Source organism: Phaseolus vulgaris, chromosome 6, assembly GCF_000499845.2.
Source record: "Phaseolus vulgaris cultivar G19833 chromosome 6, P. vulgaris v2.0, whole genome shotgun sequence".
Classification (NCBI taxonomy): Eukaryota; Viridiplantae; Streptophyta; class Magnoliopsida; order Fabales; family Fabaceae; genus Phaseolus; species Phaseolus vulgaris.
The window spans coordinates 16,355,540-16,382,140 of record NC_023754.2 but is presented as its reverse complement, the minus strand read 5'-3'; the positions used below and the strand labels follow the sequence as shown (position 1 = coordinate 16,382,140).

Below are 26,601 nucleotides of genomic sequence, written 5' to 3'. Positions count from 1 at the left end.
GACAGTTGTCTATGGGGCCTGATTTTTAAGTACACCATATCACCTACTTTAATTGGGGAAGGTCTCCTATGGCGGTTTGCGTATTTAGACATCACATCCTGCGCCCTTTCCAGGTGAAATTTGAGTTGTGAGAGAGCCTCATCCCGGTTCATTTGATCCTGTTCCACTGCCTCTACCATCATCTCTCCGAGAATAAAGCGTGTCAAGGAAGGTGGGGGACGACCATACACTACTTCAAACGGTGTACACTTCGTCGCTCCATGAAAGCTGGTGTTATACCAGTATTCCGTCCACGGAAGTAACGTCGCCCATACATTAGGTTGTTCCGAACTAAAACAACGAAGGTATGTTTCCAACGTTCGATTCACCACTTCCGTTTGTCCGTCTGGGGTGATAGGCAGTGCTCATCTTCAACGTCGTCCCTTGCAACTTAAACAATTCTTTCCAAAATAGGCTTAGAAACGTTGAATCTCGATCACTGACTATGGATGTGGGAATGCCATGTAATCTCACTATCTCCTTAACAAAAACCTCCGCAATAGATCTAGCAGAATATGGGTGTTTAAGGGCGATAAAATGACTATACTTGCTAAGGCGATCCACAACCACCAGTACTGCGTCCTTCCCACATGATTTAGGAAGCCTGACGATGAAATCCACACTTATCTCTTCCCACACCGTTTTTGGAATAGGTAGAGGTTGTAGCAGTCCTTGTGGTGAACACGCCTGATATTTGCTCTGTTGGCACACTGCACAGGCGTGGATGTAGTCCGTCACACTCTTCTTCATGTTCATCCAGTATAACGACTGACTTATCCTTCTGTAGGTGCGGAAAACTCCTGAATGTCCACCCAACGGAGTCGTATGGTATTCGTGTAGTAACTTGGGTATCCAGCTGAAAGACGCCGACAACACCATTCTACCCTTGTAATGAAGTCTCCCATTTTCCAGGGTGTAATTCCCATGTGACTCCTGGTCGCTCTTCAAGTCCTCCATAATCTTCTTTAGGGTAGGATCTTGCTCGTTTTCTTCTTCCACTAATTCGATGTCCCTCCAATAAGGTTTGGCCAAGATATTGATCTCCTTAACTCTGTCTTCCTCTTCCTCTTCCTCCAGCCTCCGAGACAACGCGTCTGCTACCCTATTGGCCGCTCCCAGTTTGTACACAATATCAAAGTCGTACCCCATCAATTTTGCTAACCAATTCTGTTGGTTCTGGGTGGTTATCCGTTGTTCCAAAAGGTATCTCAGACTCTTTTGATCAGTATACACTGTGAACCGCCGACCTATCAGATACGATCTCCAGTGTTGAATAGCCAACACTAAGGCCATTAACTCCTTTTCATATACAGATTTGGTGAGTGAGGTCTCAGCTAAGGCCTTGCTGAAGAAAGTAATAGGTTGTTTATTCTGAGATAACACTACTCTAAGTCCTGTCCCCGACGCATCACATTCAATACAAAAATCTTGACTGAAATCTGGAAACTTCAGCACCGGAGCTGTGGTGACTGCTGCTTTCAACTTGTGTAAAGCTTCGGTGCTTTCTGCTGTCCAGACAAAACTTCCTTTCTTTAATAATTGCGTCAAAGGCCTAGCCATTTTTCCATAGTTATAAACGAATCTCCTATAGTACCCCGTGAGACCCAAAAAACCTCTTAGGGCCTTCAAGGACTTAGGTATTGGCCATTGCAGTATAGCCGAAATCTTCTGGGGGTCCATTTGAACCCCTTGACCAGATATGAGGTGACCCAAATACTATATCTCCCGCTGGCTAAAATCGCACTTCTTGTGGTTGGCATAAAACTGGTGGTGCTGCAGGGTTTCTAAAACTTGCTTCAAATGGTCCAGGTGTTCCTCCCAAGTTTTGTTGTAGACCAAAATATCATCAAAGAAGACCAAAACAAACCTCCTTAAATAAGCTTGTAGAATGCCGTTCATGGTGCACTGGAAGGTGGCAGGCGCGTTTGTCAACCCAAAAGGCATTACCAGTGACTCATAGTGTCCATGGTGGGTGCGAAAAGCGGTCTTCTGTATATCCGATTCATGCATGCGAATTTGGTGATATCCTGCCCTCAGGTCCACTTTAGAAAAAAATTGCGCCCCATATAGTTCGTCTAACAGTTCTTCTATCACTGGAATAGGGAATTTATCTGGAATTGTTGCCTTATTCAGAGCCTTGTAATCCACACAAAACCTCCAGCTACCATCCTTCTTCTTCACGAGGATCACCAGACTAGAATAGGAGCTGTTACTAGGTCTAATTATTCCGCTCTTCATCATTTCCTCTACCTGTTTTTCTATCTCTGTTTTCAGCACATAGGGATATCTATACGGTCTTACATTGATAGGATCTGTTCCAGCTTTGATCGGAATCTTATGGTCAATTTCTCTGTTGGGTGGTAGCTGTTTGGGTTCTTCAAAACCCCATTCATACTCCTTCAGGACGTTCTCCAACTCTGCTGCTTGTGACCCTGTTAATTCAGCAGAATCCTGGATAATTCTGGATTGGTCTAAGACTGAAATTTCCGCATTTTCTATTCCCCACACAAGGGATATTTCTTCAATTTCTTTCTCTTTTTTTAGAGCTTTTGGAGTCACCAACATTCGAGCTAATTTGGGCTCTCCTTGGATGTGCACTTGCTTTCCTCCCCTGCAGAAACTCATGGTCAAAGTCTTCCAATTAATTTTCACTTCCCCCAGAGTCGCCAACCATGCCACTCCCAAAATCATGTTCACCCCTCCTAGCTCAAATACGAAGAATTTCTCCTTGATTCCATAGGTTCCCAGCTGTACTTCCACCTCCGGGCAACATCTGCTTGCGGATTTTTTGTAGCCATCCCCTAGCCTCACTGTATAAGTTGGTGTTGCTTCAATTTTTAAACCCAATTGACTCACTAACTCTGTTGAAATAAAATTGTGACTGGCCCCACTGTCAATTAGCACCAGTGCGGTTCTTCCCTCCACGGTGCCTTGTAATTTCATGGTGTGTGGCTGTGTTAAACCCCCGGCCGAGAAAATGGACAGGTCCATTTCTGGTTTTCCCCTCTCTTCCTCCTCATCATGATCATTCTCTTCACTCAAATCCCCCTCCTTTTCCGCACAAATGATCACCCTCAGATTTTTCTCTGGACAGCGGTGGCCCGGGCTATACGCCCCGCCACAGTGGAAGCATCTGCCCTCTTCTCTCCTTCTAACGTACTCGGGGTACGGAAGCGTCCTCGACCCACGGTTCCTGGTGCTCTCCCCTGGCCGAGCCTCCCTGTTAGTCGTGATCGTCTCCTTCCTGACGTTACTAGCCATGCTCGTTGCACTCGATCCACCGCTTCCCCTCGTCACGTCGGCGCGACTCACTATTCCCGATCGACTGAAAGTGGTGGCGTTCCGGTAACCGCTGTTCCCCTTAATCTCCTCGTTGAACGCTTCCTCTACATCAAGAGAAATCTCCATCGCTCTCATCACTTCCTTCAGATCATGGGGTCGGATTTGATTTCTAATCCTAGGTTGTAGGCCCGCAAAGAAATAGCCCAGCAACTGTTCTTCTCCGGTTTGTGGGGCTTGAGATACTAATCCTTCAAATTCTTGGATGTAATCCTCCACTCTCCCCTTCTGTTTGAGCTTGGCCAATTTCTCAAAAACGGAGCTTCGTTCTTTTCCCCCAAATCTGCGAATCAGAGCTAAAGAAAACTCCTCCCAAGATTGGTTCTTGGAATTCTTTCTCCAGAAAACGAACCACGAACTAGCGCTGCCTTCCAGGCTGATGAATGCTAACTATAGTTTTTCCCGTGCTGAAACATTCTGTACCTCAAAGAACTTCTCGGCCCTAGCCAGCCATCCAATCGGGTCCACTCCCTCAAACATTGGAAGTTCTATTCTCCTAGACCATGGTCTCCCTTCGCCTTCCTCCTCACACTCTGATTTGCTACTCTGTTTCACCCGCTCATCTCTTCTTTCTTCCCCATTTACTGAACTTTCTCCTTCGTCCGATAATCGGTCCCCCTTCTTGAGGTTCCGCAACATTTCCTTGATGTCTATGATGTCGTCCTTCAACCCATTGATATCATTTCTTAATTCCATCATCACTCTTCCTTGATCGCTGGTCAACTTCTCCAATGCACTCGTCCTCTGTTCCATCCTCCACCTTTTTCTTTCTCGCCCAAGCTTCCCTTCGGATCCGACAAGTCGGACCAATTGTTAGGAACCCAGAAAAAGAAAAACGAGACACACGAAGATAGAGATAGGATACTGAGAATTCCTCTGTTTATTGATATTCACTATTACAGGGAGTCAAACCTTCAAAGGGAACAACCTCCCTTTCTCACAGGACTATTCCTGTTGACACAATCTAATATTCAAAAAAACTCCCTTCCCAATCCCAAAACCAGTTGGTCTTTATTTAAAGACCAACCATACCCCCACTAACCACTAACCGCTCCCTTAACTATTCCTAATGTTTCTCCTATGGTACACCTTTCCTATCATTTTCCTATTCTCATTTTCTATCCTAACATGTTCTCACCAATTCTAAGTCTCACATGTGATTTCTTGTGCAACCAATTCATTATTCTTTTCAACTTTATGCATAAATAGTATTTAACACTTTCAGATAAAATAGATTTTAAATCTTTTCAAAAATGTCTTTCCAAATATTGCATCTACAAGATATTCCAAGATGAATAATCTATAATAGGTAAAATGCTAGTTTCAAGTTATATACTGTAGAATTAACTTTTCTATCATGTAATCTTAAAATCCTTTATTACATTCAAACAGCACTAGGACAAATTTGGTGTTCACTCTTTCCAAATTATATTTATGCTTATAACATTGCATGATTAGAGTTACTGGATCATCACCACCACTCCTGCTATTCATGTATTGCAGGTACTGCTAATGGACAAGTCATCTTGCCACGAGATGCTACAACCACAACAAAAGATGTAGCTAAAAAACCATGATTAAAAGGATAAAGGGTCTATCTAGATCATTTTTTTCTAAACAATTTAACAAAAAAAAAGCATTTTTCAAACATACCAAAAAACTTTATCAACCAACTGTAGTCCTAGTTATGAACAAGGTAAAATATTTATTGAACTAGGAAGATTCTTGAGACTAGTGTAGTATGGTCAGTAGTATTCATCAACAGTACAAAACCCTACAAATTCTGTTGATGTATAAACAAGGTGCAGACTGGCAGCACACCAAAAGCCTAAATTGACAAATACAAGTTTGTTCTCTTCATATTGGATGGATAGTCAGAATATGTTACAGCCACTTTCACTCAACAAAATGTACAGATGAAGCATACATAACAGGGGTTATAGTATACATAGCTAAAACTATCACCAAGTACTCAGGAGGACTACTCATCAATCAAGCTTCAACCTTCTGGCCTGTAGATAGGGCTTCATCTTTCTCTGCTTCCTCTTCTCCGTTTACATCATCCGCTTCATCAGCTAGTTTTGTCAGCTCTTCCTGAATCATGAGCTTTATAGATGCCTTTCTCGGGGCCAGATCCATATCAAATTGTTTAGCTGAAAAGTGAAAGCAATTTTCTTAGGCACTTAATTGAGTTATGATATAATGTTTTTCACTTTCATAAATTGTCAAATTCCTACAAATAGAAAAGAGGTTTTGTGAATTTCAGGTTTGAGAATAATACAAGCCACTTCATGATTCAAATACCAGAAACATATAGGTAAACAAAAGAAGAACTTGTTATAGTTATACTTTATCTCAATTGCGACAAAGGTAAAGTAAAGAAGGGTAAAAATGATAAATACCAAGTTTCTTCAGAATGTCAGTAAATGTAGCCTGCAAGAGAGAAAAAAAAAAACGTCTTAAATTTAGAGAGAGATAAAGAGAATATTCAGCAGAAGATACTAAAATACAACACTGACATTGTATTGTTCATGGCTATATATACTATCTTTTTATAGCAATACATGGCCTGCAAAAATGACAAAGAAATTCATTCTAGCAATAGCATCATAACTGCAATATTCAATATTACATCTACGAATTCTTCAAATTCCACTTGCAATACATTCCGTTCTGCCAGGTGTATAATGCACATTTTTAATCATTCATCTAGGTGACTTGACAGATTATGCCAATGACAAGTATCAATTACTGGGTCATGCCAAATCCATCAATAAATTGGAGGAAAGGTAAATATATATATTAATAGGTCTAGGAGCACTGACAGGGAAAAGGGAAAGATGCCTTACCTAAGGGTTTTTTTTATCAAGGTTTCAAGGAGGATTGACAGTATCTCGGTCAAGAAAGATACATTCTGAAGTAAAATAATAAGCCCAACCATAGTTTTGCAGTGCTTCATGTATGTATTTACAAACAAGAAAGCCTTTTCCAGCTATCTGGGGTCAGTAACATAGATCAAACAATTCTCTTGTTGTATAAATCATGTTTATAAAAAAAAACTATCGACTTCTAAGTCCTTCTTGATCATTTCACCTATAACTTCTCTTGATTTCCCTCTACCCCTAACAATTTGGAAATCCATCTAATCCACTCTCTTTATTGGAGCTTCTACAAGTCTTCTCCCCACATCCACAAAACTCCTAATGCAAGTTCTACCATCTTTTCTACAATAGGTGCTAACCCAACCTTTTCTCCGCTACATTAATATGTCCGCCAACATTCTCATCTCTTTGACGTTTGAGTTTATTCTCTTGCCAGCTTTGTCTGCCTGACATTAGTTTTATACAAGATTCCAGTTCCACTAGCTTTAGCCATGCATTATACATAAAAATTATAGTCGCTGAACCATGTACAATTCATTTCAACATCTTACCGTATTGAAGTCAACTTCTTTAAGAATTTCACATATTGCATCATGTAACTGATTATCACTAGGGCTCGATTTCTCTTTCTTCTTGCCTCTTCCTCTAGTAACCTTTTCTGCTTGATACAACAGAAAGATGTTTTACAATGTAAGTGGGATGAAGATGATTAAACCAAAATCATTATCAGTTTTTAAATGTGGAAATGGAAAAATAAATTAACTGACTAGAAATACCTGACTATATAGTTAAAGCTAAAAATTACTTTTTATTATAACACAACAGGCATTCAAATCAGAACATTTTCAAATGTTATCTACCTGTTTTCTCTTTGGAGGAAGGCTTAGTGGGTGTTGATGTCTTCTGCTTTCCTCCTTTCTCATTTTTCTTCTTCCTTGAAACCTTTGGACTTTCATCACTATCCTCATCAGACTTTGAGAGGTTGGATGATGATTTCTTTGGTGTTCTTTTTGGGGGTAAGTGAGATTTATAGGAAACTGGAATTTTCTCAATTTTACTTTTCTTAGCAGATTCTTTCTTCGTGGATGATGTTTTAGAAGGTTTTTTCTTTTCTTTCATATCTTCAGATTCACTCCCAGAATCACTTTTATCTTCACTTTCAGATTTCTCTGATGTTTCATCCTCTGATTTGTCAGCAACACCATTTTGATTTTCCTCCTCATTTTCTTCATCAGACTCATCTTCTGTGTCAGTTGTACTCTTTCTCCGCACAGCTAAAGAATCTTCATTTTTCTTCCGAATCTGAAGAAGACATGACAAAGTTGAGCAAACCAAATGTTGACACTATATTTAGAAAAATATGGGATTAGATTAATATGAAATGCTACATCATACAAAGTACTGACACAAATCATACCGACAACAAAAAGTACTAGTGTAGTTACAACAAGCACATCCCAAGAAAAACTATTTTTGGGGGCCTATAATAGCAACTGAGATTTGAACCTAAGACCAGTGTTGTCTAGACTGCAATTATACTAATAATAGGATTGTATGATCTCACAAAACCGGTGTTTACATTAGTCCATGGAATTTAAGTAAAAGCTTCAGATCCACTCAAGGAAAGGTTGGTACAACCAAACAAAAAACTGTTTTTAGAGCTGTTATTAAGTGAATCAAACTAACCCCTAGTGTCAAGGGATGAGAACAACTGGTCATTCAATTGGACAAGAACAATTCTGTGGTAGTAAGAGTAGCAATGCAGAGTGCAAAACAAGCAAAAGGGAAATAAACATGTTAATCCAAAGGAATGCAGCATTGATATTCATTCCACTGCAAGACTTGACTTTGGAATACAAAATTTATAGTTCATTGCCTAAATCACATTTCACATTTCTGCAGTAAACCGAGTAAGATATTACCTTGGCAGAACGTCTTGAACTTGTCCCAGATCTTGATGAACCCTGTTTTACAATACGCTTGCGCTTTTTTCCTTTACTGAGCTGATGATAAATAAACCAAAAATAGTATGAATATCATGACCAGAACATGGTTGCCAGGGTGAAAAGAAATTACCACAACATAACAGTAAAAAAATTGATAAATAAATACAAAGACAACCTTCTCTTTTTCTGCAAGTAACACAGATGTGGTTGCATGAGGGGCAACTAAAAAGTCTATCACCTTAGCAATAATATCTTCCTGCATAAGTGGAAAATTATAAGTAATTATAGGGCAGTGTCAAATGGTATTAGTAGAATTGTATCAATAAGGTCTAACAAATACACCTTCCTCATTGTTGCCCTGTTAACGGTTATGTCAAGCACATCACAGAACTCCAGTAACCTCTCCTTATTACACTTGTCAAGTTTTTCTTTTACTTTAATCATTTGCTTTTCCTGCAGTAACAATATTTGAACTTTAGAACCTTTGACCTTTGACAGACAAAGAACTTCAAACAGAAAAGCATGAAATCAGTAAAAGAAGTTACCACGAATAAAACCTATTATTATAATATATGCTACAGTTGCATGTTATGAGAACCAATTTTCATATTATTGAAAAGTAATAATCACCTCATTGTCATGCCAAACAAAACCAGAAAACCTTGATATATTACTCTTGATCTGAATTGCCTGCAAAAGAGTAAAAAACCGGAGTCATGTGGAAGCATAACAACATTAGTGTGTAACATTTTGACTCTGGGTGAGCTTTGAATGTTTAACTTTCTACAATCTAGGCAACCACTATCCTATATCCTGAACTATATACAAAAACACAAGAAAATAAAAATAGAGGTGGTGTAACAACTGTAACAAAAAACACAGATAATTAATGAAGACATACCTTCCCTCTCCTTCCAAAGAGAATTGTATGGAGCAATTTGAAGGTATCATCAGTCTTCTTTCTGGACAGCTTAAATGCCACTAGTGCAGAAAATGCAAGAGTGATAAAGTTTTTAGCTGTTCCGAAGTAGTAGAAACATGCATGCACACTTCACAGCATAATGAACGAATTTAAAATCATGAATTAAACCCCTGTGTTTTTGGTCACCTTTACTTATATATTCATAGCAAAAACTTTCCCAATACTGCTAAATTATGGTCAATTTGGTAGTCTACTATTTTTTTCCATTCTCTCGAGTGTTAGATATTCTATAGATCTAATAAAATGACATTAAATACAATGAATAAACTATAATTAGCAAATAATCTCATTTACCATTAAGAGTGAAAGGATGGACCTTCAGATATTTCCAAGTTCGTGTCATTATTATTGTTGGGGGAAAGGAATACATATATACATAAATATTTTTTTCATTTTAATAGGAAAAAGAAGGCATGCAAAAAGTAACTTTTCTATAAATAGATTAAAGTTTAAACACAATCAAATCAGTATACGCTAATGGATTTTGCCAATAACACAATTAAAGTAACTGCTTATGTTGTGAGTCTGGATCACCAACTCATGACAATCTGGAGCAGGAAGGGTTCAATATTTAGGGGGACAAAGATGCAGTTAAGCATAGATCCTTGACTCAAATAATCATTGAATTGAAGGGACACAATACAACTATAATTTCATAATCTTAAATCAACCATCTCTACAAATGGCACATTATTTAACATAATTAGAAAAGTATAGAAACAATATATATCTGGCCAATTTCTTGCCTGATAATGTTAAATTCAAATCATTGACTAACATCAAGATTTTCTCATAAACCTAGGAAGAATGAGGAATGCTTGTGTATGTACATTATGCATTATTTTTATTTATGTTGGCTTGAGTATATACAGAAGGGATTAAAAGGCCATATCGAAGAAGAATTCAGAAAAGGAAAGCACCATACCATTTGGTATATCTTTTAATGGTGTGCCACGTCCCTGCAATTTGAAAGAGAAGCTGTAAACAAATTAAGTTATAATAAATGCTAAACTAAGGGTAAATATTTCAAATATGAAACTAAAAACAAATACCTTTTCAATGCGAAATTCTTTGGTTGCATCTTTCTCAATTGATGTAACCAACCTCTCAACTAACTTCCTTTCCCGCACAGGGCGGTCAATAGTAGGAGTCCTTGGTTCTATTTTCTTCAGTTCCTTTCTTTTTTCTTTATCTTTTTCCCCATTGATCTTCTCTCTCCCATGCTTTTTTGATCTTTTGTTAACCTTACTATCCTCTTCCTTCTCTTCTTCTAACTTATCAATATTATCCTTATCTTTGTCTTCATCCTGATCCTCTTCCATCGCCACTTCAATTTTCTCCTTTTCATCACCCTCCTCCTTCCCCTTAATGCCACCCTCTACTTCCATAGCATCTCCTTCTGGTTTCTCAGTTTCTACTTCTTCATTTTCATGTTTATCTTCCACTGTATCTTTAACCCCAGTGTCTTCATCCATTTTATCATTCTCAGATATATGAACATCTTTCTTATCTTCCTCTATTTCTTTCAATTTATCACCCTTTTTATCTTCTACTATATTTTTCCCACCATCAACTTCCTTATCCTCCTTAACTTCTTTCACACCATCAACTCCCTGATCCTCGACTTTTTTCACACCATCAACTTCCATACCATCCTTTACGTCATCATCTTTCTCATCCTCTTCTACTTCATCCACCCTATCTTTCTCATCCTTGTTTACTTCATCCACCCTATCTTTCTCATCCTTATTTACTTCATCCACCACATCTTCTTTCTTATCCTCTTTTGCGTCTGCCACTCCATCTTCTTTCTTATGTTCTTTTGCGTCTTCCACTCCATCTTCTTTCTTATCCTCTTTCGCGTCTCCCACTCCATCTTCTTTCTTATCCTCTTTTATGTCTTCCACTCCATCTTCTTTCTTATCCTTTTTTGCTTCTTCCACTCCATCTTCTTTATCATCCTCTTTTGCCTCTTCCACTTCATCATCTTTCTTATTCTCTTTTGCTCCCACCACTCCATCTTTAGTCTTATCATCTTTTATTTCTTTCTTATCATCTACCACTTCTTCCACAACACCAACTTTCTTGTCCTCTTCTACCTTTTCCACATCATCAGCTTTCTCATCTTCAACTTTTTTCACAATATTTTCTTTCAACTCTTTGACTCCATTGTTCTCCAAGACTTTTCCTTCGTCGGTTTCCAAGTCTTTTTTCTCAGTACTTCTGTTCAAAGTTTTCTCCTTAGAGCTCTTCCCATTTGAATCAGTCTCGGAAACTTCATTCATCGGTTGTTCCTCACCCATAATGATCTTATTTACAGTATATATACAAAATTTACTATTTCCTAAGCACACTGTTCTCTACACTCTGTTAAATTGCTCTAGTGAAGCCTATCTGGAGATTAAAAAAATCAGTTAGTACCAGTATGACAAACACTCAAACAGCAAAGCGTGAAAGTAATAAGGAAAAATAAAGGATAAAGGTAGCTACAATGGAAGGGCATTTTCAATATATATTTTTAAATCATAACTCAAGGTTATTGATAGCATGCTAGAGGGCACCATAGCGACAGAGCAGCAGTTGGCAGCTACAAAGCAATCATTGAGGGCAGTATTTTCTGTTGTTACTTTTTCTCTTGACCTATATTCTAACTTTTCACAGATAATTACCAATATATCTTAAATTTTGAGTATCTTTAAGTATTGAATGTGCAATTTTGTACATAATTTTAATAAGATATCCTTATTAAATAAAAATACCAGCAATCCCACAACAGTGCTTTTAGAATTTGGCTGCTACGTGCTAGTATCCAGCATTGATAACTATGATCAAATCACAGTGGAGCCAAGATATGTTTTTTTATCATAGTAACAAGTATAACAATAAAGAAAGAAATGAGTATATTTACCCAAAATAAATCAATTTCAAAGAAAGCATGAAAATTAGGCCTCCTCGTGAAACCAGCAAAGGAATGCAGTTGTTGTTGATAAACAAAAAGTCAAAATGCAATACTCGACACTGTTCAGCAGGGGAGGACTTAACTAACATTTGAATATTCATTTCGCACCATTTCCAGAGAATATAACAGCACCGCATCAAAAGGGTAACCCTATTCATGCAATTCCAACAACAAAATTCTCACCGGAGCACAGCAGAGCAAGATGGCAAACTTTAAAAATATCAATTTTGTTACCTTAACTACACCCCGTGATAACCTAGAATCTCAAACTTAACCCAGATAGTCAAATCAAAGTAAAAGTCCCAACTTTGAGTACTTTATTCAATTCAAAAGCCCTAAAATTCCTCACCCGAAATCCCCCACCCCATCTAAGAATTTACTCCAGAAAATACAAAGAAACAAACTTTTCAACGTAAAACAGTGCTTAACAGGGAAAAGTGGAAGAGAAGAAGCTTACAGATTCAGTTGGAAGAGAAGGAAAGAGCATAACAGAGCTTTTCACTCACTTTGTTTGCACATATTTCTCTCTCCGCCAGTCTCAGTAACAACTATGTGTGAAAGTGTAAGGTTATTTGGGACAATTTATACCTCGGACTTCAAATCAGATTTTAAATGCGGTTAAAAATTGCCAAGTAAGATGCTGAAATTCGGATCAACGGATCCGATTGGGTTTTCGTGGCGTACCTGCAAGATCAACGGTCGTAGTTTGAAGTTCCTTGGTCGTGCATCGTGTTGTTGTGATTTTTAATTTGTTATTGTATCCGAAATTGTTAACTATAACTTGTTAGATTTTTGCATTATTTTTCAACAGAGTTCAAATATTTTGCTTGTAATGAATAATTGAATGTGCCGACACAAGAACACTGCTCCTCTATTAATGAAGCAAAAGTTTAAAATTAGTGGAAAAATTAGATGATAATTAAAAACTTAATGGTTTATAAATATGAAGTGAAATTGAAAGATGTTTAATTGTTTGATAATTTTGAATTTATGTTAAAAACATAGTGCAAGCTAAATAAATTATGTTCTTTCACCAAACTTGTCTATTTTAGACTAAAAAGTAACAAAAAAAATTGCAATGCAATTTGTTTGTCTTTATTGAAGGCAATTGTAATGACAATTTGAGCTTTTTATAATAATTACTATGTTAATTACAATTTTGTTAACATGTATACTGAAATGGTTGAAATTTAAGTGTGATATTGCATAAAAATCATAAGATTTTTGGATTAAATATGATGTTATATTTTTTTTTATGTAATTGACTCGAGACTTATTAATAAAACAAGGACAATGAGATTAGAGGTGAATTTTGAGTTGGAGATGATTTTTCTTTTAATTTGAACAACAAATTTAAATAATATGTTGATAAGGTAAAAGGAACAACAATTATTTAGAGTTATAATTGAGTACTCATTAATAAATAAGAGTTTATTTTTAAAAAGAAATTTTTAATGTAAAAGGAACTCATACTTCAGTTTTGTTTTAATCAAGGCACATAACAAAATACAATAAAAAAATAAGAAAAAATGAAATATAAAATATTTAAAAATACAAAAAAAATTGAAATATATTTTACGTGTTAAACTTTTCAGATTTTTGAAAAAAAATTATACATAATCAATAATCAATATTATGCTTAAAACATAATCAATTATGTATAAATATGAAAAGTTTTCCTAAGTATGATGGGAGGTGAATTTTTATACAAAATAATAATATATATACACAGAATCTATTATATACTTTTATTTATTAAAGACATGATTATGATACTTAAAATATAAGTGTAACTAATAAAGTAACAACAATCATTTTTTATGAAAAATATTTATTGTTTTATTTTAAAAACACATTTGTTATTATACTTAATCACTGTTCGTATTATAAACATTACTCTTAAATTAATATAATATTTATTATATATCTCAAAGCAAAATTAATGTTTTGTCGTTCGATCTAGATTAATTTTACACTTTTTGTTACTATAAATTTATTAAATAACGTTTTAAAACATGTAAAACATTTGTTTACAAAATAAAACCGTTAAACATTTTATAATGAAAAAAATATCAAATAAAGACACCTTAATTATTTTTTTAAAATTGTTGTTATATAATAACTTCAACTTTTATATATATAATGGATACTTAAAAATATTATAATACAATTTTTTGATTTTTTTAATGAATATAATTAAAAATAAAATAGAACCAAATTGTAAAAGAACCTCAAAGAAACATTTGTTAATTACCTATAAACATATAATATTTTATTTAAATACAATAAGTATATCCAAACTAAATCTCTCAATTAAAGAAAAAAATAAATCTAAAAAGTTATTGTTTATTTCTAGTTATTTTTTGGATTGACTTTTGGAACCAAATCACTTAATTAAAGAAAAAGTAAATCTAAAAAGTTATTATTTATTTCTAGTTATTTTTTGGATTGACTTTGATTTCAAGACTTGTTGTAATTTATCTTACAATCTTTAATACTTTGTTTGAATTAGAAAATGAATTTAAAAGGATCTAAGAATAAAGTACGATAAAGATAGGATTGTTTTAATTAAGATAAATATAATGAAAAGTAAAGAAAAAATTTATGAAAAGTTTGTAAATAATGTTATAAGTGTGATTGAAATTATATTTTTTATTGATAAAAAAGTAATATTATAAATATGTTCTTGTGTTAAAAAATAATTACAATTTAATTATTTATGCATTTTAGTAATCTATAATTATTTTTAACACTAATGTAAATAAAGCACACATCATGACCCCACACAACTTTTATTTTTTTTCATTTTACACAAATATTCGTTTTTAGTTTATATAAAGAACTTCCCACATTCCAAACTTCAACAATTCTTGAGACTTTCCTTCAATGTTTCCAATCAACCTATAATGTTTATACAAAGTTAATAGAAACACACAATGTTCAAGTAATGCAATCACAATTCGTGGAACAAAAAATAAATAAAAAAAAACTGATCCCACAATTAATTATTTGGCGGCATAATCAATTATCCTAAAAAAAATACACTTATCGAGGTGTATAATCGATTACTCTATAAAAATAAGTCACTTAATTGATTATGTATGCTCTTGAATTGTCTTCATAACGAATTATATCATATTCCACACTCACATAATTGGCTATGCATTGTGATAATCAATTAGGTATTCACTGCACACGCTCATTCTTTATCTTTCACCCATTATATCTTACCTTTATGCATGAACACCAAAAAATCAAGATAAATCCACCACCAAACCTTCACCTATCCAGGATAGAGCAACCATGAAAGCACCACCTAACCACCATGAAGCATCTACAAGGGACCATCTAGCGTCTCCGGGAGCATTTAGATCACACACTCAAGCGCCTATCACACATGCAACTCAAGCGTCTACAATAGAGTCTCTATAGGGAGTGTCTATAAGAAGTGTCTATAAGGGATCATCTAACATTTAGAGGGAGTGTATACACACCCAAGCATCCATCACACTTGCAACTCAAGCGTCTACAATGGAGCCTCTACAGGGAGCCTCTACAAGACAGGGAGTGTGTACAAGGGACCGTCTGGCACCTAGAGGGAGTGTCTAGATCACACACCCAAGCGTCTATCATACCTACAACTCAAGCGTCTACAATAGATCCTCTACAGGGAATGTCTACAAGACAAGGGTTGTCTGCAACTCAAACTAATGTCTTGCTTAAATAAAAAATAAAAATAAACTATTCAAAATCCTAAATGTTTTAGAACAAGCACTATATGATGCCTTTTTGTAACACAAAACAAGTACTAAACGATGTCACTACAAGAAAATCACTAAATAGAAACCACTTTTAGAGACAAAAAATAATGTGTTACTATATTGACTAAATTAGATACTATTTCAGAGACTAAAAAAATTATTAGGCTCTAAAGTATTTTCTATTATTAATAAAATTTATAAATTAGTTTCTAAATTGGTATCTAATTAACTACCAAGGTTTTAACTATTAACTTTAGAATCTAATATGCAATTCTATTTTTGCTTGAGCGAAAAATATCTTGCTTGAGCAAAAATAGGACTGAAAACAACACTTGAATTTTTGTTCAATTTTCACTTTAGTGAAAATCCTCCACTTGAGCGAAGACATTGGAAAATCAACCTTATGCAGTAGAACATATAAAGTTTCAAAGTTTTATCCAAACCTGTTTAACAAATACAACTCTCAAGCACATTCAAATTTATTAGTACAATCAAAAAATTTCTCAAACATCATCATTTACTCATTCAATTCAATCATAATCATTCAAACTCAATATATGTTTCATTCATATCAAACTTATAAACTCATCAAAATCATAATAAAAACTCAGTTTAATAAATTATATCCCTTAACATGACACTACAAGAAAATCTGATATTACATACAACATAAATCCGTATGTAAGACAATAAATCTATATGTAAAACATAGTTACATACAGATTACATACAGAAAAAATCTGTATGTAAAACTGTCGTAGATAACTATTACATACGGATTTAGAATCCGTATGTAACTATGTTCAGACTTACAAACAGATAAATCCATATGTAACAGTGGACAGACTTACATACAGATAAATTCGTATGTAACAGTGGGTAGACTTACATACAAATAAATTCGTATGCAGCAGTGTGCTGAATTACATACAGATAAATTTGTATATAACTGTGTGCAGACTTACATACGAATAAATTCGTATGTATTTGTGTGCAATTTTTTTAATATTTGAAAGCACTAGAAATTAGTTCTACACCTGCATATATCGAAAGACATTCCAGTTTTTAATAGAATTTATTCAAAGACAAATATTCATCAACATTCAGACCTGCCCATAAATACAATATTATTTTTAAATATTTAAAATATCCAAATGTACTTCATTCAAACAAACAAAATTTAATAAAAGGAAATTCAAGTCATTTCAAAGTTTTTAAGAAGCTAATAATTATTATAATCTTGACAAGTGAATTTTGTTGCTCATCATGATTACTATCATGTTGCATTTCATCATTATCTTGCATTTGATTTTGTTGAGTTGGTTGCGAGGTATTTGGTTGCTGAAAAATATGTTGTGCAACTGTTACTGTTTCAGGTGGTAGATATTGAATCATAAAATCTTAAAAGAATTGAAATTGAGCATTCATGTGTTGAATCTACTGCTTAAGTTCAACAATTTCTTCTCAATCAACTTTCTTATTACTAGAAGATGCTTGTGTTTCTTATTACATTCAAGCAACGCTCCATCATTTTTATCGTATTTGTTATCATAGAAGAGCATGCAACCATCCACACAACAATCAATCATTTTAGCCTGTAATTCCAACTTCGACACTAGCCTTTTTGCACCATAATAACTTTTAGGCAAACCTATTTTGGTGGGTCGTCGATACTAGAAGCAAATTGTTGTGTGAAGGAATCAATATCTCGGCATAAGCCAAGAGGCAGATCTTGTGCCACTCCACCTGGTTTTATGAAACTAGCATGCATCCTGGCTCCCGAGACTCTTTCATAGAATTCCAACAATCTCTCCCGCTCCTCAAAAGCATTTTTGAAATAAACTCTAAACATTGATAAAAAATATTCCAATTGAATTTGCAAGCTAATAGCTTGATACACATTGATAAGAGTTCGTGTTAGAAACTCTGCCTAATTCAAATTGGATAATGTTTTTTTTTTCACAAATTGACTATTACAACATTTGATTATAATAAGTATAATCAATTAACAAGCAACTACATCAATTAATTAGTATAATCAATAAAAATTGACCAAAATATAACTTGGAGAAACCAGAAACTTTGCATTATTCTAATAAAGTCCAAACTTTGTTTTATTCTAACGCAGTTCCAAACCGGAAATATCTTAGTCAAAACTTTGCACATTGTATTTTGTGTGGAAAGTTTTATTGGTTTTCTTTTTCACTCTTATATTTTATATGATGTATAACTTCTCCTATTTTACTAAGGTTGTCAACTGTTTTATTAGAAAGGGGAAACGTTAGGTTAGGTCAGATTCAAATTACGATTTCCAATTAACTTAATCCAAATTTATTGATTTAAAATTTATATATAATTATATTTTTTCATATTCATTCATATTTAGTCAATTTTTTAGAAATTATTTCAGTTTAGTTTTAATAAATAAACCTTTAGTAGAGAAAAATTATGTGTAATTTTAATAATTATTTTTATAATGGACTATGATTTTATACAATTTATTGTTAAATTTCAAACAAATTAATTATATAAAAACAAAATTAAAAATTATATTATATTTTTAAATTGAAAATTAACAAAATTCAGTAAAATGACAGTATTTGGATTGAGTCGATAATGACTGAGTTTCAATTGAATTCAAATTAACCAAAAATTTGTTAAGATGATAATATTTCTATTGGATCAAGTATGAATGAGTTTCAAAAAATTGAATTCAAATCAACAATTATTACTTTTGTAAATCTGATTTTGATCTTCAAAAACATATTTATTGATTTAACTCATTTGTTTCTAAAAGAATACTTACATGTTATGACGAGTGTTGGAAACATATTCGGATTTATAATTAATTTCAAATTTATCTTTAATTTTTGAAAAGGTGTATTTATAATTTTTTTTTATCCTTTGTTGGTCTGAACTATGCTTTTGTTTTGGTGTGTTTATGATTCTCGGTATAAGATTAAACCTACCAAACAGCTGATTGGGTTTATGATTTTTTTTTCTTCTAAATTTGTTTATTAAATCCTTACAAAATTGCTGAAAAAAATGGGTCAGTTTATTGATTAAATAATAATATACAAAAGAATCTTTTTAAATAAAATCCATTAAATTGGAAGAATTATGTCTTTTACTTGCATCTTTAAGCTAAACTGTTAGAATCATTTAAAAAAAATTAGGACCACCATATTAGATTGTTTTAATTAAATTGGGACTACATTGAATTTAAAAAAAAAAAATTAAAATCAAATTAAATCTAAAAAAAATTAAGATAACATTAAACTTTTAAAATATAAGAAATGAAATTAATTTTTAATTTTTAATATAAAAACTAAAAGTAATTAAACCTTTTATAGGTAACTAATGTTAAGATAAGTTAGAATGGATCATCAATATCCCAAAATAAATATATAAATAGTTTTAATCAAACAAATAAAATTTAACTATTTACAGAAATCATAATTATGGCAATTAATAATTTTTCTATTATATATTTTTTTTTTCTCTTATCAAAGCTCCTTTGAAATAATTTGATTCTTATTTGTCGATGATAAAGATTTAAAAGTTTTTTTTAGCTACATATTCTTAGAAAAATAAACTTCAATTTTAATAACTTAAATAAGATATAATCACCCATATTTCTAACAACTTAATTTTATTTTTATCATGTGAGTGTTTAACCATTTTCCAATTATGTAACAAAGAAAACCCTACTACATCAAATATATATTTTATGTAATTCTTTTTACATATTTTAATTAGATAATTTTATCTTTTGTTAAATTAAAATAAAATTATTATTAAATCAAATAAATAGTTATACAATTTCTTTATTCCAAAAAAGTAATGATGTAATTTTTCTATTTAAAAGATAACACATTAAAAAGTAACTAGGTAACTGTTGAAGATGGATGAAGCTCATTTCTACCTAGTCTTAGTGTGTTTGATGTAGATGTTAGCTAGGTTGCTTTGTAGGTTGCTATATGTCTTAGATGATCTCGTTCTTTAGGGTTATGTGTATTCAAGGTTGCCTTTTGCTGCATGACCCATCCTAGATGCCAAATCAAGGTAGTAAGATCAAGCTCATGATGTGGTTAAACAGTTTTGGAAAAGCTTTTTAAAGGTTTCTTAAATGGTTTGATTCAGTACAAAAATAAATTTGTTTTATTGAGAAGCAATCGGTTTATTTCTTCTCTGTTAAAGGCTTTTCGAAATTCTATTAGGGCACCAAAGGTACAGCTCAGTCTGTTATTTCAGTTAAGCTGAGCTGGCAGCTTTATCATCTTTTAACCTGTTGTTGTTTTTCAGAATCAATCTGTTGTTTTGTTAACTGCTCTGTAACTGTTTTTTTTTAAGTGGTTAGAAACTGTTCTCTATAAAATAAAATGTCATTCTCACGTAAAGGGAAGCTGAACAATCACAGTTTTGACAGAGATACAACATTTTGTGCGAGAAAGTGAATTGGAAAGGTTTTTGCAAAGGTTTTTCAAAAGGAAAATACATGTGAGCTTGTTCTTAAAAAGAACCTTGTGTTGGTTGAAGGTGATGGTACTATCTTAGAGCAAATAGAACAAATGGCTTATGTTCTTGCAACACAGTTTCAGGTGTAATCTTTTCCTTATTCATTCTTGTAATAGGTTTAAGTGTTAATCACTCTAGATAGGGTTTCTTGGAGTGCAAGGTATGTTGGAATAGTGTTTTTTCAGCCTTGGTTGTTGAAGTTCTTGAAGGGTTCAAGAACTGTTGTGTGTTTGTAATTGATTGTATATGTTTTTAGTGGATTACACCTTGGAGTGAGGTGAACTGGACGTAGCTCTTGATGAGTGAACCAGTATAAAAATTGTCGTGTGTTTTTTTCTCATCCCTGCTCTTAATTCTGTAATTTCACATAATTTGTCAAGAAAGGAATCTGTTATATTGAAACTAAATCTGTTAATTCTGGACATGGTTAAATCTGTCGTTCTAACTTGTTAATCAATGTTAAGTAAAAATTGATTAATCTTGTACTTTAAATTGCAACTTTATAAACCGAGAAAGTTAATCAATTTGATTCTGGTATTGCTGCTGGTTGATCTAAACTGTGCTGATCTTGTTTTAATTGTGCTAGATTCATCTGTAAAAACAATCTGTTCCATTTAATATCAATATGTTCTTTTCACCTCTGTTACATAGTAATTGTTGTGCGAAAATTTGATAAGCTCAATTCACCCCTCCCCTCTTGATCTTAGACACTGCTTAATTCTAACAGTAACTTCTCAGCTCTTATTTTGTATAAGAAAATTATTTATTTTTTATATTTTAAAAGTATAAAAATTATGTTTTTATAATCAGTAAATTAAAATTATAAAAATAATTCTAAATTCAATTTGATAAAAATGTTAACATTTTAAGATTATTTTTAGTTTTACTATGTTTTGTGTATACTATTTAACTAACTAAACTAAACTAAACCATAAGGAACACAAACATAATATTGCTACTATAGCAAGGCCATTAAATCAAAATGCCAAGTTTATTGGTGAGAACAAAATCTTCCTCAACATCAACATCAAGAAGAAAAAGAGTTAAAATACTAGATCACTCACTAAGAACACATTCATCTTCAAAATATGCCAATTCCTGCTTCAATCTGAAATCTGGATTATTGATGGATCCCATGGAAATGTCAATCTCAATCAAGTTTTCATCCTCATTCATGTCATTAAATTCTGCTAAGAGCTCCATTAGGCCTTGCTGCTTCAAAATTGAATCTGGAAGGAACTCTGGCAACTTGGATTGCAATTTTTGCTTAGGATCTTCATTCAAGTCAGGAAAGTGACTCCTTGGAAGATTGATTTCAATCAGGCTATCCTCTTCATCCTCACCCTCATAATCATCATCAGAAGCAAAGCTATCAGAAATATTCTCATTTTGATTTCCTTTGTGATCCATCTCAAAACTTTCTCCCAATATTGAGCCAGCACTGCTTTCACTATCTGAAGGAAGTGAATAATCTGACAGCAAATCATCTTGTAGCCTATGATGTTCTCCAATATTGAGCTCAAAAGTTTCATCCATGACAGAGAAGTTGCTGCTTTCACAATCTGATGGAAATGAATAGTCTGAATGTACTTCAGATTCACCCTCCTGATTCTCTGTAGTTTCACTTTGTTGGTTAACCTCATTACGAGTAATATCCAGGGAAGGGTGTAGCACATCTTGGACTACATTTTCATCTTTGCCTCTTTTTTTCCTTGTCAGTATGACAAGAAACATGGTGGATAATAGAGCAATTGGTATTGTGAGAAGGAAAGGGAAGGATTTAGAAATTGAAAAGAAAAAATATAATGTGACCAGAACAAGAACCATGGATGGGAAAGTGACTAAATTGGAAGAGATTTGATGCTTATATGCTTTATCCATGATCTTGACTCAGAATATACTCACTGCTTCAAGGCCAAAAAACATGCAAAATTTGATGAAAGAAGATACTTAGATTTAGATCTGTGGGAAAAGCTGCAGACAAATACCTCAATTTTGTTTAATCTGAGTTTTTTTCATTTGAACACTACAGATTGTGACATTGCAAGTCAGAAATTTTTTAACAAACTACAAAGATATCTTGTATAGGGTGGGATGCCAAAGGAAGCTTAAGGAAAAAAGTTGGCACACTTTCTACTCTTTCCTCAATGTCAAAAAAGGTAGTAAAGTAGGGAAAGTTTTACCTCATCATTGTGACAAAGAAACTCATATCATAACTTCAGCTCCAAACCAAGTTTGTTTCTAACACACCATACCTGAAATGGGTGAGATTTGGCATTGTCATTGTTGAAAGCTCAATTTGATTACAGTACTGAGCAATCTTATCTGCAACTGCAATACCAACTGTTACTACTATTATTTTCTGACCAGACCACAATTTGCTATCATTATTATCCTCTATTGATTCTCTTGGAGGTAGCAAAGTGGTTTGTTCAACACCAACATTTACAAAACTCGAAGTCTTGAAGTTGCTGAATGCATGTGCCAAACATGTCTGACCCTCCACATGCCACTCTATCAGACCCTTCTAAACAAATCTCAGTGAGGCAAATCAATAGTGTACTTAGAATCTTAATTTTCTCTAAGCCAAACAAAAATGTCATAATGCCAAAATTGGCAACAACAAATTTCTCAAAAAGAACACCTTTTTCTTTCTCCCTTTCCAAAGGCGTGCAAATTCGAACATTTTTCCTTGAATCAAGCACAAGTTGAGCACTTTTATGACTTTTATTTTTTCCGACAAGGTGTCAACTAATACATAATAAATACCCTTAAAATCCAACACAACCTTTTGTAATAATTAAAAACAGTCAACAACTTTGCTCACCTTGCCTTTTGAGGATTCAAAGGTATTAAAAGAAGAACTATTTAAGTGTTGCAACATTTCTTTATAATTGCTCTTATTTCTTCATTTGAGAATAACTTAAATATGTTTTTAATAATCTTTTAAATTTGTTTTTAATTTGAATTTTGGTTTTTTAAATTTAAAATTATTATTTTTAATTCTGTAATTAAGTTGTTCCTCTCCCTTTGAATTAAAATTTACTTTACTTTTAGGTTCATATCATATTTGTATTTTGAATTTTTTTTAAACATAGAAATTAAGACTGAAAAACTAATTTTAAATTTAGAAAAAAAAGAAAAAACTTAAATTAAATTTAAATAATTTAAAAAATGTTGGAAAGAAAGTCCGAAGTGATGATGACCCATATTTTATTGTCTTGTCTCGAGCAACATAAGGGAAAGTAATTAATATGTTTGGTCCATTTGTGGTTCAGCATGTCATGCAGGTTTCAATTAAGGTACATTATGGACTTTAACAGTGTCTGGTAGTCTCCATTACCACTTCATGTGGATGCCACAAAACATGCAGACAAAAGACCAATACCATAAATACAATATGCAGGGAATGTAAATGTAACAAAAGAAATTAATAAGATGCTTTAAAAGATTTTTGTCCCCTTTAATTTATAATGCACAAATTTACTTTCTAATTTTTTCATGATTTTTGTTTTTAATTTCACTTTAAAATATTTTTAACTACATATATATATATATATAATTTAGGAATTGAACATTTGATACAATCCACAACAACTCACATATCTTGCTTAACCATATTCATTTAAGATATCATTAATAAATTGTTTAATTAAAATATTAAAAATAAATTAAATAAATATATGAGAAAGTTGAGGATTAGACCAAAATTTTAAAAGAAAAAGAGAACATTACATACTAGAGATTAAAATTGTATTTTTGCTTTTTTATTCTAATTCGAAAAAAGTCAACCCTAGTTTTATGTAAATTTTAACTATTTAATATATTAATATCTCTAAAAAAATCCAAAACAAATATAGCTTTCTATATTATTATATTTCATTTCAAAACATAATTGACAAAAAAAATTAAGAAAAGAGAAAGAAAAAGTTAAATAAAAGAACCCCTTGAGTGTCAGATATTCTATTACAATCGGTTTTAAGATAGAAATCTGATTATGCCCCAATCTAGAATCACAAGTAATCAGAAAAAAGTAAAAGAAAAGATGAACCCTAATCAAAAGCGAATTGCAACTGTTGTAGTAGCGAGAGAGAAAGAAGAAGATTCTGAGAGAAAGGTAAAAAGAATGGATTATATTCACTTGTGTGTCATAAAGCAAAATACAATGGTGTATATATAAGAAAAACATTTGTCTAAACATGTGGTAGAAATAGAAAAGAAAATATGGGCCTAATACGGGCCCAACAACTTAAACAAAACAAAAATACATTAACACCTCTTTTAAGCTGGGGAGTAGATATCTGCAAGTCCAACTTGGATTTTAGGGTGCAGTACTGTGTAGAGGCAAGAGGCTTGGTGAAAATATCTGCGACTTGCATAGTAGAGGTGATGGGCAGTAGCTTGAGCTAACCAACATTGAGTTTTTCAAGAACCAAGTGGCAGTTTATTTCAATGCAATTGGTGCGTTCATGAAAAATTTGATTGGAGGCAATTTGAATGGCAGACTGGTTGTCACAGTAGAGAGTTGCAGGTTGGGAAAGAGGAAAATGGAGATCATGAAGGAGATAGGTTAACTATTGCAATTCACATGTAGTGGTTGTCAATGAACTATACTCAGCTTCAGATGAGTTGCGAGAAATAGTTTATTGCTTCTTGGACTTCCAAGAGATTATAGAGTTCTCTAAAAAAATGGAATAGTCAGTAACATACTTCCTTGTGGCAGGGCATGTGGCCCAGTCTGAGTCGCTGAAACCACAAAGTTGAAGAGTGTTGGTTCGGGAAAAATAGAGGCCATCACCAGGGTTGCCTTTAAGGTAGCGTAGGAGACGAGAGACAACTTGTTGATGATGAGTGGTGGGTGTTGAGATGAACTGGCTGAGATTGTGGACAGTGAAGGAAATGTTTGGACGAGTGTTAGTCAGGTATATGAGGCGGCCAATAAGTCTTCAATATTGAGAAGTGGTGTGAGCATCAAGTGGGGTTCCTTGATCAGAAGAGAGACGAGATGTGTGAGTCATTGGAGTGGCCATGAGTGTAGAGTCAGGCATGCTAGTTTCTTGGAGAAGATCAAGGGTGTAATTGTATTGACTAAGATGCAGGCCACCGCTGTTACGGGCGATTGCAAGACCCAAACAATAGGTGAGATTACCTAAGTTTTTGATTTTGAAGTGGTAATGAAGGGAAACAAAAATTGTAGTAATTTCCTCGGTGTCATCACTAGTCAAAACCAAGTCATCAACATAAACAAGAATGACAATGAGTTTGTTGTTAGTATATTTAAGAAAAAGAGAATGATCAACGACAGAGAGAGAGTATTTGTTAGATAAAAGAAAATGAGAGAGTTTTGCATACCATTGGTAGTAAGCTTGACGAAGACCATATAATAAGTGTTGAAGCTTGCACACATATTGGGGATAAGGAAAAGGGAGGTCGGGGGAGTCATATAAACTTCTTCATGAAGGTCACCATGAAGGAAAACATTGTTGACATCAAGTTGTTTTAAGATCTAGTTTTTAGAGGTTGCAACAACAAGAAGTAATCGTAGTGTGGTGAGTTTGGCAACAAGTGCAAAGGTGTCTAAAAAATCTAGGCCTTCTAGTTGTGTGAAGCCCTTGGCAACTAATAATGCTTTATGACGATCAATTGTACCATCAGAGTTGTGTTTGACTTTGTATACCCATTTGAAGCCATCGGTTTTCTTCCTAAGGGGAAGAAGTGTAAGTTGTGAGGTATTGTTAGTGGCTAGAGTTTGAAGCTCAACTTGCATGGCAGATTGCCAACAAGCACTTTTGCGAGGCCTCAATGTAGGAATGTGGTTCATGGTGAGAATTGATAGAAGAGATAATATTTTTAAAAGGAGAAGATAAAGAACTATAAGATAAGTAATTATGTATTGGATACTTAGTACTTACAGTAGTGTTGGCAGTATGGAAGTCATCAAGATAAGCAGGTTGTCTGCGAGGATGAGTTGATCATCGCGAGAGATCAGGTGGAGTGCTAGGTGTAGCAGTAGGGACATGTGGCTCTGTGAGAGGTGCAGTGTTGGATGTAGGGGCAGAGACAGGTGACTCGGTGAGAGGTGGGAGAGATGAAGTGTTGGGACCCCTGTTGAGACCACAATTCAATTTATATGGAAAACAGTTTTCATGAAAGATCACATGTCTAGATATCTCTA

The 26,601-nt window shown here is 33.6% G+C and overlaps 2 protein-coding genes across 3 annotated transcripts; both read right to left on the bottom strand.

Moving 5' to 3' along the window:
- Positions 1 to 5,063: 5,063 nt before the first annotated feature.
- On the bottom strand, positions 5,064 to 12,873 carry LOC137831352 (DEK domain-containing chromatin-associated protein 4-like). Of its 2 annotated transcripts, none has more exons than XM_068638991.1 (12): positions 12,605 to 12,873; positions 10,241 to 11,582; positions 10,114 to 10,147; positions 9,108 to 9,187; positions 8,837 to 8,896; positions 8,549 to 8,659; positions 8,382 to 8,462; positions 8,183 to 8,263; positions 7,121 to 7,562; positions 6,812 to 6,918; positions 5,781 to 5,811; positions 5,064 to 5,531 (listed from the first exon to the last, which is right to left on the bottom strand). In XM_068638991.1, the coding sequence occupies exons 2-12, from the start codon at positions 11,489 to 11,491 to the stop codon at positions 5,371 to 5,373; spliced, it is 2,439 nt and encodes an 812-aa protein (XP_068495092.1). In that variant the 5' UTR covers positions 11,492 to 11,582; positions 12,605 to 12,873; the 3' UTR covers positions 5,064 to 5,370. The 2 variants fall into 2 exon arrangements, with proteins under 2 accessions (XP_068495092.1, XP_068495093.1); XM_068638992.1 differs by having other exon boundaries at positions 10,241 to 11,578; positions 12,605 to 12,703.
- An 8,525-nt stretch (positions 12,874 to 21,398) lies between these two features.
- LOC137831351 (uncharacterized) lies at positions 21,399 to 23,091 on the bottom strand. The gene has a single exon (XM_068638990.1). It carries the CDS (start codon positions 22,305 to 22,307, stop codon positions 21,483 to 21,485), a length of 825 nt encoding a protein of 274 aa, XP_068495091.1. The 5' UTR covers positions 22,308 to 23,091; the 3' UTR covers positions 21,399 to 21,482.
- Between the last annotated feature and the right edge of the window lie 3,510 nt (positions 23,092 to 26,601).